This window comes from Muntiacus reevesi, chromosome 5, assembly GCF_963930625.1.
Source record: "Muntiacus reevesi chromosome 5, mMunRee1.1, whole genome shotgun sequence".
Taxonomy (NCBI): Eukaryota; Metazoa; Chordata; class Mammalia; order Artiodactyla; family Cervidae; genus Muntiacus; species Muntiacus reevesi.
The window spans coordinates 7,346,419-7,358,852 of NC_089253.1; the positions used below are offsets into that span (position 1 = coordinate 7,346,419).

Genomic DNA, 12,434 nt, shown 5'->3' on the forward strand with positions numbered 1-12,434 from the left:
GGAGGAGCCTGGTAGGTTACAGTCCATGGGGTTGCAAAGAGTCGGACAGGACTGAGCAACTTCACTTTCACTTCCACTTTGTCTTGAGACTCCCAGCCCCCTGCTCTGTACCAGGCACCATCCTAAGCACAGGAGATACGTGCAGTTGCTGCCCAGGAGGGTTCTGGGTCTAGTGCAGGAACAGACCTATCATGAAAAATGCGATGTCGCTAAGTGCATGTCAAACAGCTGTTGAGAAGGTCAAATATAACAGCATAGGGGAAAACGCCTTGTGAAGTAGAAAGTTCTACTCAGATGGGAGCTGTTATCATTCCAGGACTCTCCTTCACCACCAATCCCAATCCCATGTTTTATTCAAGGCTTAAATCAAGCTGGATTCTTCCGCAAAGTCTTCCTGACTGCACGGTGCAGCAGAGGCCCAAGACAGCTGTGTCTTCTTTTGTTCTCTGCTCAGTTGCAATCTGGGCACTATAGTGATTGCTTGGAGGAAAAAAAAAAAAAATCATTTCCTGTCTTGGAAAAAACTTCTCAGCTGAAGCACCTCAGCTAAGCCTAGAATCCATATCTCAGTATGAGGAGGAGTTTAGAGTCCAGGTTACTGAATTATGGATTGAAAGAAACAGCTTAACTTGAGAAAGAACTCTGTGATCATTCAATAAACTGCCTCTGCTTGGCACACACTTTTGCCTGCCCTTCATTGGATGCTTCCTCTTTATAAAATCTTGTGGTTAAGCCACAATACTATAAACTACTATGTATAAACTAAATAAACTGGGGGGAGGGGGGAAATAAATAAGCTATAAGTCTATATTGTACAGGAAAAGATAGCCATTATTTTGCAGTGACTTTAAATGAAATATAATCTATAAAAATTTTGACTCACTTTGGTATTCACCTGAAACTCATAAAATATTGCAAATCAACTATTTATACTTCAATAAAAAGTAATTTAAAAGATTAAAAAAAAAAAGCAGCAGCAATACTAGACCATCAGGCACTTTAATAAACCACCTGAATGGACCTGGATGTACTGAAAAGGCCTCCTGTTGCTATTCGACCAAAGACCTTTAAAATAGGGCTGACTGCTTCTCCTCCCACCAGGGTTTTATTAGGGACTAAATGCTTACTAAGAGATGTCCTTGGAGAGAACCATGCTAGAAGCATGCAGCCACTGCTCTCGCTCCAACTACTTTAAAGGGGGGGCAGAAGTCCACCATGGGGTTCTTGGAAGGGCTGCATAGACTTAAACAGATGGAATTGTTTTTCTTTGCTATATATGCATGACGCATATTAATTGGATTTTGTTTATCCATGTTATTTCAACATTCCCTAGGCTTTCAGGCCTCGGTAAGCTCCACTCTATTTGCAAATCCTTCTTTGAGCTTCTTCCCCCGTGAGCAACCTTTTCTCTGAATTCCTCTAATACCAACAAGAAAAACTCAACACACAAGGACAAATGTCTTTTTTTTTATCCACAATAGTTTTCACATCCATATGTTCCTTTCTATCCTCATTTTGGCCACACCTGTTAGCATCTTCACACTGTATCCTACCCTCTTAAAACAAGCTCTTAAATCTACCCTGGCTACCACTATTTTTTATATCAATCTTCTTCTCACTACCTGAAGGACTAAGTTAAACACTAATTAGGCTTGAATATTTTCCTGAAGTAGGACCAGGACTAGGGACCAGATGAGGAGTAAGGTCAATGGATGAAGCTGTGGTGAAGGTTAAAGATGATTACGGCATGCATGGTTCCTTTGTTCAACTGTTTTAGGTGAGCTCAAGAAAGAAGATCAAATGCATGAAATATTAAAGAACGGAAGGGAATTCTTACACTTGAAGTTTAACACAGAAAAGCCATGTGTATTTCTTTATATAATCATTTACTGATTGATTAATCCTGTAGATTACATGGGCATCTAATAATGAGGGGCTTCCCAGGTGGCTCATTGGTAAAGAATCCACCTGCCAATGCAGGAGACTCGGATTCAACCCCTGGGTTGGAAAGACCCCCTGAAGGAGGAAATACTCCAGTATTCTTGCCAGGAGAATCCCATGGACAGAGGAGTCTGGCGGGCTACAGTGCAGGGGGTCACAGAGAGCCAGACATGAGTTGTTGACAGAACAACAGCATCATAAAAACCCAGCATTGTAACTAGTGCTCAAAGAAGCTAAGACCTTTTCTACTTCCCTCCTGTCCCAACATATCATCTTCTCGGAGACTGGACACAGCTGGAGGGACTGAGCATGCACACCCTAGCAATGAGAGCACCTCTCTGGCCTCATATAGCAGATCACCCAACTATCCCACATACTATTAGTAATAAGCCCAAGGCTGATTACTACTGAGTTATTAAAAGAGCAAAAGAAAGTAGGAGAAAGAAGATTCTTGTAGGTCTGGGATGGCCAAGACTTTTTACAGCAGACAAAAAGGTCTAAACACTACCTTCTGATTCCTTAACTTCTTAACTCTACCCCACACAGTCCAACTGGACTACTGGTTATCTCTTGGAGAGCTCTTTGTGGATTCCTGGACTTCCGTCATTGCAAACCTTTCTGGAGAGCAATTCCTGACATTCTCTCTTCGGATCTTGCCATAACCTACTAATTATTCAAAACCTAGATGCACTCTGTCTCATGCACGCTGGCAGCATTCCCTGGCCAATCCCCTCCCAAGGGAAATGGTCTCTTCCTCCCATGAGGTTTTGAACCCCTTGTGATTTGTACTCTCTAGCAGCTCAGTAAACTGATCGCTTGTCCCCACATCCCACCATCCCTCACTCAGCTCATGCTTAGCATCCTTCCTTCTGTCCATCTGCTGCCTCACCTCAAGGTCCTAGGGAAAAGAAAAACAACCTCTACAGAGAATCCTCTAACTCATAGAGAATCCTCTAATCCTGCTAGCCTTCTTCCATAAGTGTGCTCTCTCTTGAATTCACTTATACCCTTTTTGAGGGAAGTCTCATGTCAAGAACCCTCAACCACAATGTAAAAAGCTCAGGTGAATCAAAATCATTGGCAAATGTATCACAAAGATCTTATTACCAATATTAGTTGAAATATCAAAATTTTCAAAACAGTGCAGATTTAAGATTATCCTTGACATTACACCCCTCTCATTTACTGGTATTTCAAAATAAGTCAGAGAGAAAATAAGTGTATTATAGAGAGTACACCTGGAGGAGGGAATGGCTACCCACTCCAGTATTCTTGCCTGGAGAATCCCGTGGACAGAGGAGCCTGGCAGGCTACAGGCCATAGAGTCACACAGAGTCGGACACGACTAAAGTGACTTAGCATGTATCTATGCATACAGAGGACAATGTCTTTTGTTGAATTACAGCATGGAAAAAAAAAGGCTGATAATATTAACTTATATGGTTGCAAGCTTCAGATGCCTTCATCATTATCCTTGATCAATACAGGTGCTCAATCAACCTGTGCTATTTGAGTTAGCAACCAAAAGAGATATGCAGGGTGTTTTCTTGAAATTGGAAAATATGTGAAAAGTAAAGAGATATGGGGTAAATAAAAGAGAATATAAATCAATAACTTATCTCCTTAAAAACACATATCATCACCAGATAACATCTGAGGCCACTCTTCCATGGAATAAGGAAAGGTCCCTTCAGAAAGCAAATCTGGCAATGTACTGTCACGGAAAATGGAATTGAAAAATCATGACATATTAGTCCACACTTTGCCACTTTCTGTGTAACCTTGGGTAAATCACCTAATCTCACTGAGCCTTGATTTTCTTATTTTTGGAAGGAAGATAAAGACTTTGATCCTATCAACTTCTGACAGTCAGTGTTTCTAAAAGTGTTTTATAAAGCACTATGAAAATAGATGTTATTGCTTTGATTATTACGTCTCTATCAGGTAATTTAGTCCTTGACTTCATTTCCATTTACTCAAGTGTTTTTCTCTATACGTGCATCTCTAATGCATACATCATCCTGGCCGTTTAAATTGTTCTTGACAGCAAGCCAGCTATTTACATTCATTTACGCTGTAACTGGGTAAATTTATATAGATGATTCTGCCATTTTCTTATATATTATAGTGCGTTTCTCAGTGTAACTGTCAAAATCAAGATGTCAGGTTTTAGGCAAAGCTCAGAAAGAAATTCTTCCATATAATTTAGAATGTCTGAATATAAACAATATCAGATTCCTCAGTATTTAAAAAAAAAACTGTATTTCCATACTTTGTAATTCAAAACTATTGAAAGCAAAATACTGATTTTTAAGTTTAAGAAAATGCTCAGAAAATGGAACTGCAATTACAAATTTTCTGCTTATAATAGTAATGAAATTATTTTATTGATCTAATGTTGTCTAATGTAACTCTAAAGACATATTTGCTAATGATGTTATAAGGTTTTTGTATTTTTTTAATACATTTTTATATTAGGAAATTCTTTTTATATATGGTAAGTATAACCTTACTATACCTCTCTCTTAGCTACCCCTGAATTCAAAATCACAAACAAGAAAGGTTAGTAATGATAGGTTTTTCATAACAAGAATTTTTGGACTTTCAGAGGATATATTCAATATTTAATTTTTCTTATGCCATACAACTGTGCAACTCGGGAAAGTGTTAATAAACCACATAACAAAGGAGGGGATAAAGGCCTAGTTTTTTTAATTTAGTAAAACAGTCCGAGAATTTTAATTGCTTACATGCCATTAATAAAACTAAATGAGTTCTGAGGGGGAAGAAAATCAGACTATTCAACAGCCATTTAAATGAACACAAAAATTCTGAATTTCATGGCCTTTATTGACAGTCAAACTCTCTCTTTATTAACTTCTGCTTCCTGATGATGGTGTACCATGGCAGTGTGCCCTAATTCCTGCAGGTTTTGGCAGATAAATCGAAGAATCGGGAGAGGTCATTGAGCTGACATTCAGAGCCTGCCTGAAATGAATAAATTATTCAAGGGTCCCACATGGAAGAGATGAAGTTGGGAGAACAAACTTTGAGAATAAAAGTAGAAAGGGTCATTTTGGCAGGCCCAGAATGTAAACAAAAAGAAAGCAAACAAAAAACCCAACCCTCTAATAACATTATTGAAATGTTGAATTTTGCTATTTTTCTTTTTCCAGAGATAAAGACCAAATCATCATAAAAAAGAGAACATCAGACTACAGACTAGACAGTATTACATATGGCAATAGGGCTAACTCGGGTCTGCGAAGAGCAAGGTCCTTGCTTTCTCTTCTTTTTTTTTTGGCCAGTGTGTTCTCCTTCCCAGATGCAGCAAAACACTGGTTCTGTCTCTCCCTCCAATCCTCCTTCCTCTTCCTCCTTTGCTAATGCCCAAAATATTACCTGAGAAAGTGAAGTGCCACAGACAAGTAAAGAAACCTCAGTCCTTTCTCTTACCTCACGTGCTAGGACAAACGTATAATCCTGATACTTTATATGTGTACACACACACACACATATATAGTTGTTGTTCAGTCTCCAAGTCATGTCCGACTCTCTGACCTCATGAACTGCAACAATATATATACACACATGTAAAATATCAGTCTAAATACTATTAATAATAAACAACATTTTACCTCCATTGAGTGGAAGGTTTGATGGTGCTAACCCCTTGCAGAGGTGCTCCGCTTCATAAAGTACCCTAATATATAGTTACACTTTTGGTTCCTCCCAGAAATCACAAGAGATGAGGAAGAGTGGTTCTTCTATTTTTTACCATTAAGCAAAGAGGCTCAAAGGTATTAAGTGATTTGCCCAACATCAATCAGGGCCAGCTCTTGTAGCCACATTTTGGGTCTCCTACTCATACTGCCTCAATAAGCTTTCATCACTGAGAAGTTTCTCTCAAACAGATACAAGAAGGACAAAAAAGAAATCAACACTTCCTTTGTGTAATTCATGATAGCTATCAAGATCTGTGTTTTTTACTTCATTTATGAAATAATCTTTTCTCTGTACATGAGTACTAATGATTACAGTGAGTTTTATAAAACAGATGAATCCATAAGACAAAACAAATAAAATTTCATTAATATCAAATTTTTAAAACTTAATTCTAACAAAAATAATTATGAATGTATGACTTTTTAAGAATAGAAAGGATTTATCGACTCAATTATGAGCCAAAAAATATTACTGAGTAGGCAATGGAGTTTCGCCGGTGGCTCCATGCTAAAGAATCTGCCTGCTAAGCAGGAGGCTGGGTTTACTCCCTGGGTCAGGAAGATTCGCTGGAGAAGGAAATGTAACCCAATGTAGTATTCCTGCCTGGAGAATTTCATGGACAGAGGATGAGATGGAGACACCACAGAGTTATTCAGTGCCTAAGGCAGGAACTCTAGGAATCTAACCCAGTCAGGGACGGCGTCAGGCAATCTTCCTTCAAGAAGCAGCAATGAAAGTAAAGTTCAAAAAAAGAAAAAAAAAAGAAAAAAAAGGAACTGTTTAGGCAAAATGGAAGAAAAAGGCAGAGGCGGGAGTGCAAATGAAAGAGCAAGAAGAAGTAAACTTTGAAAGTGGAATGATGTTGAATCGAGTGGAGTAGAGGTGGTCACCCAAGGAGACAGCTAGGATGAGGAAAGGCATGCCGCAGATAAAGCCCTATGTAACTCCACAGCTGGGTACAGTCGGTCAGGTTAAGGAGGAACAGCCAGAAATGTGTTAAGGCATCACCATAAATACTGACTTTGCACTGAATTCTCTTCCTCAAGCAGAGCTCAAGACAGCACAGGGAAGAGTGGGCCCTCCACATCCCCTGGTCATGGATTCTAGGAGTCCCCATGGAGACCAAAGGCCCAGCTGCTCACACCTCTGACATAAACGGCACCGTGAGATGAATGCAGTTGGCACTCAGTATTCTCAGGTTTCGCATCCACAGATTCAACCAACAGCAGACCCGACTGCTTTGGGTTGAAGCCAGGGACGGGAAACCGCAGATACAGAGGGCCAACTGTAGATATTATTTTTGTTTCTTGAAACTTTGCATTCACATAGAATGCAAAAAATAACTTCTTAGATACCTTCTTACTTTCATTATTTCCTTTAATCCTTAGAACTGTCTTCACCAAATGAAGTCTTACACCACCTGCTTTTTTATTGAGACTTAAGGAGATTATTATTTTGCAAGCATCCAGAATGACAGATCCAGAATTAGAACACTGATTTTAGAATCCTTTGTCCACTGTACTTTCCAGGACACCACACAATAGCCCTGTTGGCTTAAAAATCCTAACCTTCCATCAAACCCTTAAGATCTTGCTGTGCGCCAAAGAACAAGACAGATAAGGTCATGGAAACCACATTCTACTAGTAAACCGATTAATGTCGTAGGGTCAGCTTTCTCTTAATTCCTATGTGCTTTGGAGGAAAAAAAAATACCCCATGACCCAAGAAAGGCAATGAAGTGTCCAGTCAGGGACTCGTGTCTCCGGCGTCTCCTGTGTCCGTTTCCACTGTTATTCAGATTGCCTGCGGCGCTCTCTCCTGTGTGACCACAGGCCCCCATTCTGTGAGCAGAGACAAGCCAGGAAAGGCAGCAGTCCCCTGCGCAGGCGGCCTGGTGTCTGGCCGATCCTGCTGACCATGCCAACCATCTTGCTGATCACACTGTTTGCACTGTTCACTGAGCCCATGGTGAGCAAGGCGCGAGCTAAGAGGCTGGAAGAAAATGCGAGGAGCCGGAGGAACTGCAGACACGTTTATTCTCTGGGTGCGGGCACCACGGCTATAGCAGCGGCAGACACGCTGTATTCTCTCCTGGGTGACCCAGCGGACACAGCCCTTCCGCAGCCTCACCAGCCTAGCATAGCCATAGTACAGCCCTAACACCGCCCCGAGGGCTTCTTAAGGTGGAGCTTATATATACCTTGGGGCTTCCATGGTGGCTCAGAGGGTAAAGCGTCTGCCTACAGTGTGGGAGACCCGGGTTTGATCCCTGGGTCAGGATGATCCCCTGGAGAAGGGCATGGCAACCCACTCCAGTATCCTTGCCTGGAAAATCCCATGGATGGAGGAGCTTGGTGGGCTACCACCCATGGGGTCGCAAAGAGTCGGACACGACTTCACTTTCACTTTCTATATACCTACACAACCAAAGCAGCCTGTGGGCAAGTGCCTCCTGAGGACACGCACAGGGCCCGAAGCGAGCGCAGCTGTTACATAACCATTACTTACCAAACTTTCGGTGGGGCGAGAGAGCCTGACCATCCCATCTTGGCTAATTTGGCCTTTCCCTACACTTGGTGGGGACTGTTTCCTTCCCACACATTCATCCAAAGGTTTTTCACCTGTTCTGGGGTCTTGGAGCCTGGCTACCTGGGATTCTAGTGACTGCCACTGTTAGGGTTCAGTTCAGTCGCTCAGTCGTGTCCAACTCTTTGCGACCCCACGAATCGCAGCATGCCAGGCCTCCCTGTCCATCACCAACTCCCAACTCCCAGAGTTTACTCAAACTCATGTCCATCGAGTTGGTGATTCCATCCAGCCATCTCATCCTCTGTCATCCCCTTCTCCTCCTGCCCACAATCCCTCCCAGCATCAGGGTCTTTTCCAATGAGTCAACTCTTCGCATGAGGTGGCCAAAGTATTGGAGTTTCAGCTTCAGCATCAATCCTTCCAGTGAACACCCAGGACTGTTAGGGTTACATTCCATCAAAACCTCTGTGGTCTGAGGGCAAGAGCTTCCCTAGGGTAAAGCTTGGTAGAGTGAATCCAGTTACACTTTTAGCTTCTAACCTGAGCTTTGTAGCAAAAGTGGCCTCAGCTCCCCGAAAGACTAACTGTCCCTCCAGACTTGTCTGTTTCATATCCTGCCAGCAGCAGAGAAACGGGGTTGCTGGCCACCGTGTTCCCAATCAAATCCCATACATCGTTTGGCCCATTTCTCCTGGGCCATGTTCTAGAAGTTAGTGGACACTTGGGAAGAAGAAAAGTGAGGCACTGAAACCATAAAGGGTGGCAGGTCAGGTTCATGAAAAAAAAAAAAAACAAAAACCTGAAACTCTCTGGAAAGTTTACAGGTTAGCAGGGTCCCTTCTACACCTGGAAATAATGTCCACTGGGGCAGGGTTGGGGGATATCTCATATTCCAGAATTTTGAAGGACACCAGGTGGTGTCCCTAAATGGACTGGGATTTCAGTAGAAAGGGAAAAAACAGGAAGACCACAGAGTGGAAAGGGACAGATGAAGACATGGGAAGCAGTGTGGCAAAGAGGCAGGAAGTATGCTTGTCACAGGGGCTGTAAAATCAGTGGTCTGTCATCAACGGAGTGGATGTCTCAAGCAAGAGAGGCTCTCAAAGTTGCAGTCGGCAGCCCCAAGGCAGGTGGGCTCCAAACACAATTCGGTGGCAAAAGTCAGCCAGCTCTTCAGCCAAGAGGCCAATGGAACAACAGGAACTCAGGGAAAAAGGACAACCTCTTGTTAGAGTTTATTAGTCTGTGAAACACCAGCTGCAGAATCACTTTAGGGAAGCAGAGTGCTTGTCAAATGCATGGATCCATGGAACCCAATCTAGACAATGAGAATCTCTGGGGTCCCGCCCGGGTATATGACAAATACCACAGGTGAGTCCTATATGCTATTGAGTTTAATAACCACCAGCTGAGATAATCAAATCTGGTGACTAAAGCCTTTGTTTAGAGACTGCCTGGGGTTATCTCTTGGTCCACAGCACCTAGAACAGAGCTGTCTGGACAAAACAGACCCCCTAGTTACAGAGCGCCCACATTCCTTCCTGGGGGTAAATCACACCAGGATCTCTCCGTATCACCTCCCTGAAGGTCAGGCCACATCCTCGAACATAGGTGAACTTCTTGATAGAAAGTCTGTGTTCTGAGAGGCAGTTGTCTCATTTTCTTTTTTTTTTTTTAGAGGGAAGGAGGGTACAGGCTGTCTGTCTGTAAGGCTGAAGCATCAACTCATTAGAGGCTTTTTTCAGCAGAGCAGATTTCAGTTCCCAGAGGGGAGACCAGAAAAGACTACTTGGGAAAGCGAGGCAGGAGAAAGGCTCTAAGAAACCATGTCAGTCAGGCAATACTCATCAAGACCCTAATTTGAACATAGCATGCCAGCTGCCAAGGGCAATAATACTGCACGCTCCCTGGCAGAATTGTTATTCAACTTTTAGACCTAAAAATAAATGTGTGAGGAAAGTTTCTAGGAGGTAAAAAAAAAGTTCTAATTATAAATCAGTGTACCTGTTTGCTGAATTTGTATTTTCCACCCCATAAGTCAGGCTAAGTTAAAACCGTGTTCCAAGTCAGGAGTTCTTACAGTAAACCCTAGTTAAATGCACCAACCACTGGCCTGCAGAATAACTGAATTGGAACCACTGTCTCCTTCCTGGTGACCCCTGACTCCCACCTCTACGGTCCCCTCTGATGATCAGGTTGAGGGGTGCTCCTAGTTCTAACGTTTCCTTTCAGAGGCTCCCCACTTTAGGAAGCTCGGGCTGTGTACTGGGCACGTCTACATACAACCACAATGCTGCAAGCCCTTGCTTCTAGGTTTGCAACTTAACCAACTGCTATACTCCCGGCTAGGCTAGAACTCTTGGATGGTTTTCCAAGCCGGTGGTCTGCAGCCCGCCAGGCTCCTCAGTCCATGGGATTTCCCGGGCAAGAAAACTGGAGTGGGTTGCCATTTCCTCCTCCAGGGTTCCCATGAACAACCCCTTTAACCTTCCTCGTATCCCCTTCGACATCCTTTCGCGGTAATGATGAACGGAAGGCCAGAGACAAGAAAGCAGCCTTGAACCCAAAGGCATCAAAAGCCCCTTCCCAGCTCTCTTCCCCTGGTGTCCTCGGATGCCTCCTGTCCCCGGTCCGAGTCCCAAGGTCCCCAGCCCCACCACCACCACGGGGGAGCGCGCAGTCACCTCTCCTCTGCCTTCTCTCCGCAGCTCCAACGGCAAGTCGGTCACTTGGGCGCAGAACGAGAAGAGCAGCCGCGGGCAGCACCTGTGGCAGAGGCTGTCGGTGCACATCAACAAGAAGGAGAACCCCAACCAGACGGCCGTCATCAAGCCCTTCCCCAAGAGCACTGAGGGCCGCGGCGCGGGGGGCGCGGGCGGCGGCGGGCCCGAGCCCCCGGACGCCGGCCCCAAGGCGCGCCCCGCCGCGGCCGAGGCCGAGGAGCGCAGCGCCGCGCCGCGCGCGCCGTCGCCCATCAGCACGCTGAGCCGGCGCGCGGGCTGCCCCGACGACGAGGACGCGCGCTCGCTGCGCTCGGAGCCCGCGGCGCGCAGCAGCTCGTCGCAGGGCTCGCTGCTGGAGCAGATCAGCAGCGTGGTGACCCGCTTCACGGCCAACATCAGCGAGCTCAACTCCATGATGCTGGCCGCCCCGGGGGCGCCCGGCGCGGGCGCCGCGCTCTGCTCGGCCTACCTGATCCCCACGGAGATGCAGCTGCCCGCCGCCGTGATGACCACGTTCGCCGAGATCCAGCCGCCGCCCGCCGCCGAGGCCCCGCCGGCGGAGGGCGCCGCCCGGGAGCCTTCCCCCTCGGCGGCGGCGGCCGGGCCCGAGGCTGCGGCCGGCAAGGCGGACCTGGAGGAGCTGGTGGCGCTCACGCCGCCGTCCCCCTTCAGGGACTCGGTGGACTCTGGGAGTACCACCCCCAACTCGCCGGTGTCCGAGTCGGCCCTGTGTATCCCGTCGTCTCCCAAGTACGACACGCTTATCATCAGAGATTACACCCAGAGCTCCTCGTCCTTGTGAATGTCCTGGGAAACCACGTTGGGGTCCCCCCCGCCGCCCCAGGAGCCGAGACCCTCCGGTGTCCCCACAGACAGCAAGGACAGGCCTGGGCGCCTGCTTAAGACCCCGAGGTGGAAGACATCGCGTACACCCGCAGTGGAAACGAGATCAAGAGTGCTATCTACCATCCACCGACGAAGACACCAACCACAAATCTTTCGGCAGATTTTCTTCTAGTGGCCTTAGAAAACATGGGCTTTTAAGAAACACCGCTTCTACTTTGAGGGCTCACGCGGAGTCTGTTGAACCAGTTACATCCCAAGTGCTTTGCTCTAGGGAAGCAAGGAGTGTGCAACAGCAAAACGGAGGGCTGAAAAGGCATAGTTAATAAGCAACTGTAAATAAAAAAATTTTTTTTTTGTTTACTTTAATTCTTTTCCCAGAAGATTCTTTGATTCGCCAAACATGAATGTACATTTTCTAACAAACTCAAAATCTGGGACCAAAACATCAACCTTTCTCTTCTTTTTTTTTTTTCTTTTTCTTTCCTTTAAGACCTTGGAAAGCAGACTTGGGCCCAGTATTTGCTGAGGCGTTGATATGAGTGTGTCCCATGGGCAACACGAAACAGTGTGATGAGGGTCACGCTGATGTATGTAGGGCTTTTACCAGACACTTTCCAATTTGGTTGTGACCTCCTCTTCCAAAAGCCTGCATCCTGGATTCCACCTAGT

The 12,434-nt window shown here is 45.3% G+C and overlaps 1 protein-coding gene and 1 long non-coding RNA gene across 3 annotated transcripts in view; one reads left to right on the forward strand and one right to left on the reverse strand.

Moving 5' to 3' along the window:
- Window positions 1-11,016, reverse strand: part of LOC136168835 (uncharacterized) — a 190,612-nt gene extending 179,596 nt beyond the window's left edge. Inside the window, exon 1 of the long non-coding RNA XR_010663347.1 lies at window positions 10,881-11,016. This is a non-coding gene — a long non-coding RNA (uncharacterized lncRNA). The remainder of the gene's footprint in view (window positions 1-10,880) is intronic.
- Window positions 1-11,721, forward strand: part of GRM5 (glutamate metabotropic receptor 5) — a 585,267-nt gene extending 573,546 nt beyond the window's left edge. For both annotated transcript variants that reach the window (XM_065936547.1, XM_065936548.1), the window contains one exon: window positions 10,905-11,721. In XM_065936547.1, the coding sequence (XP_065792619.1) occupies window positions 10,905-11,721 (817 nt within the window). The remainder of the gene's footprint in view (window positions 1-10,904) is intronic.
- The last annotated feature ends 713 nt before the right edge of the window (window positions 11,722-12,434 follow it).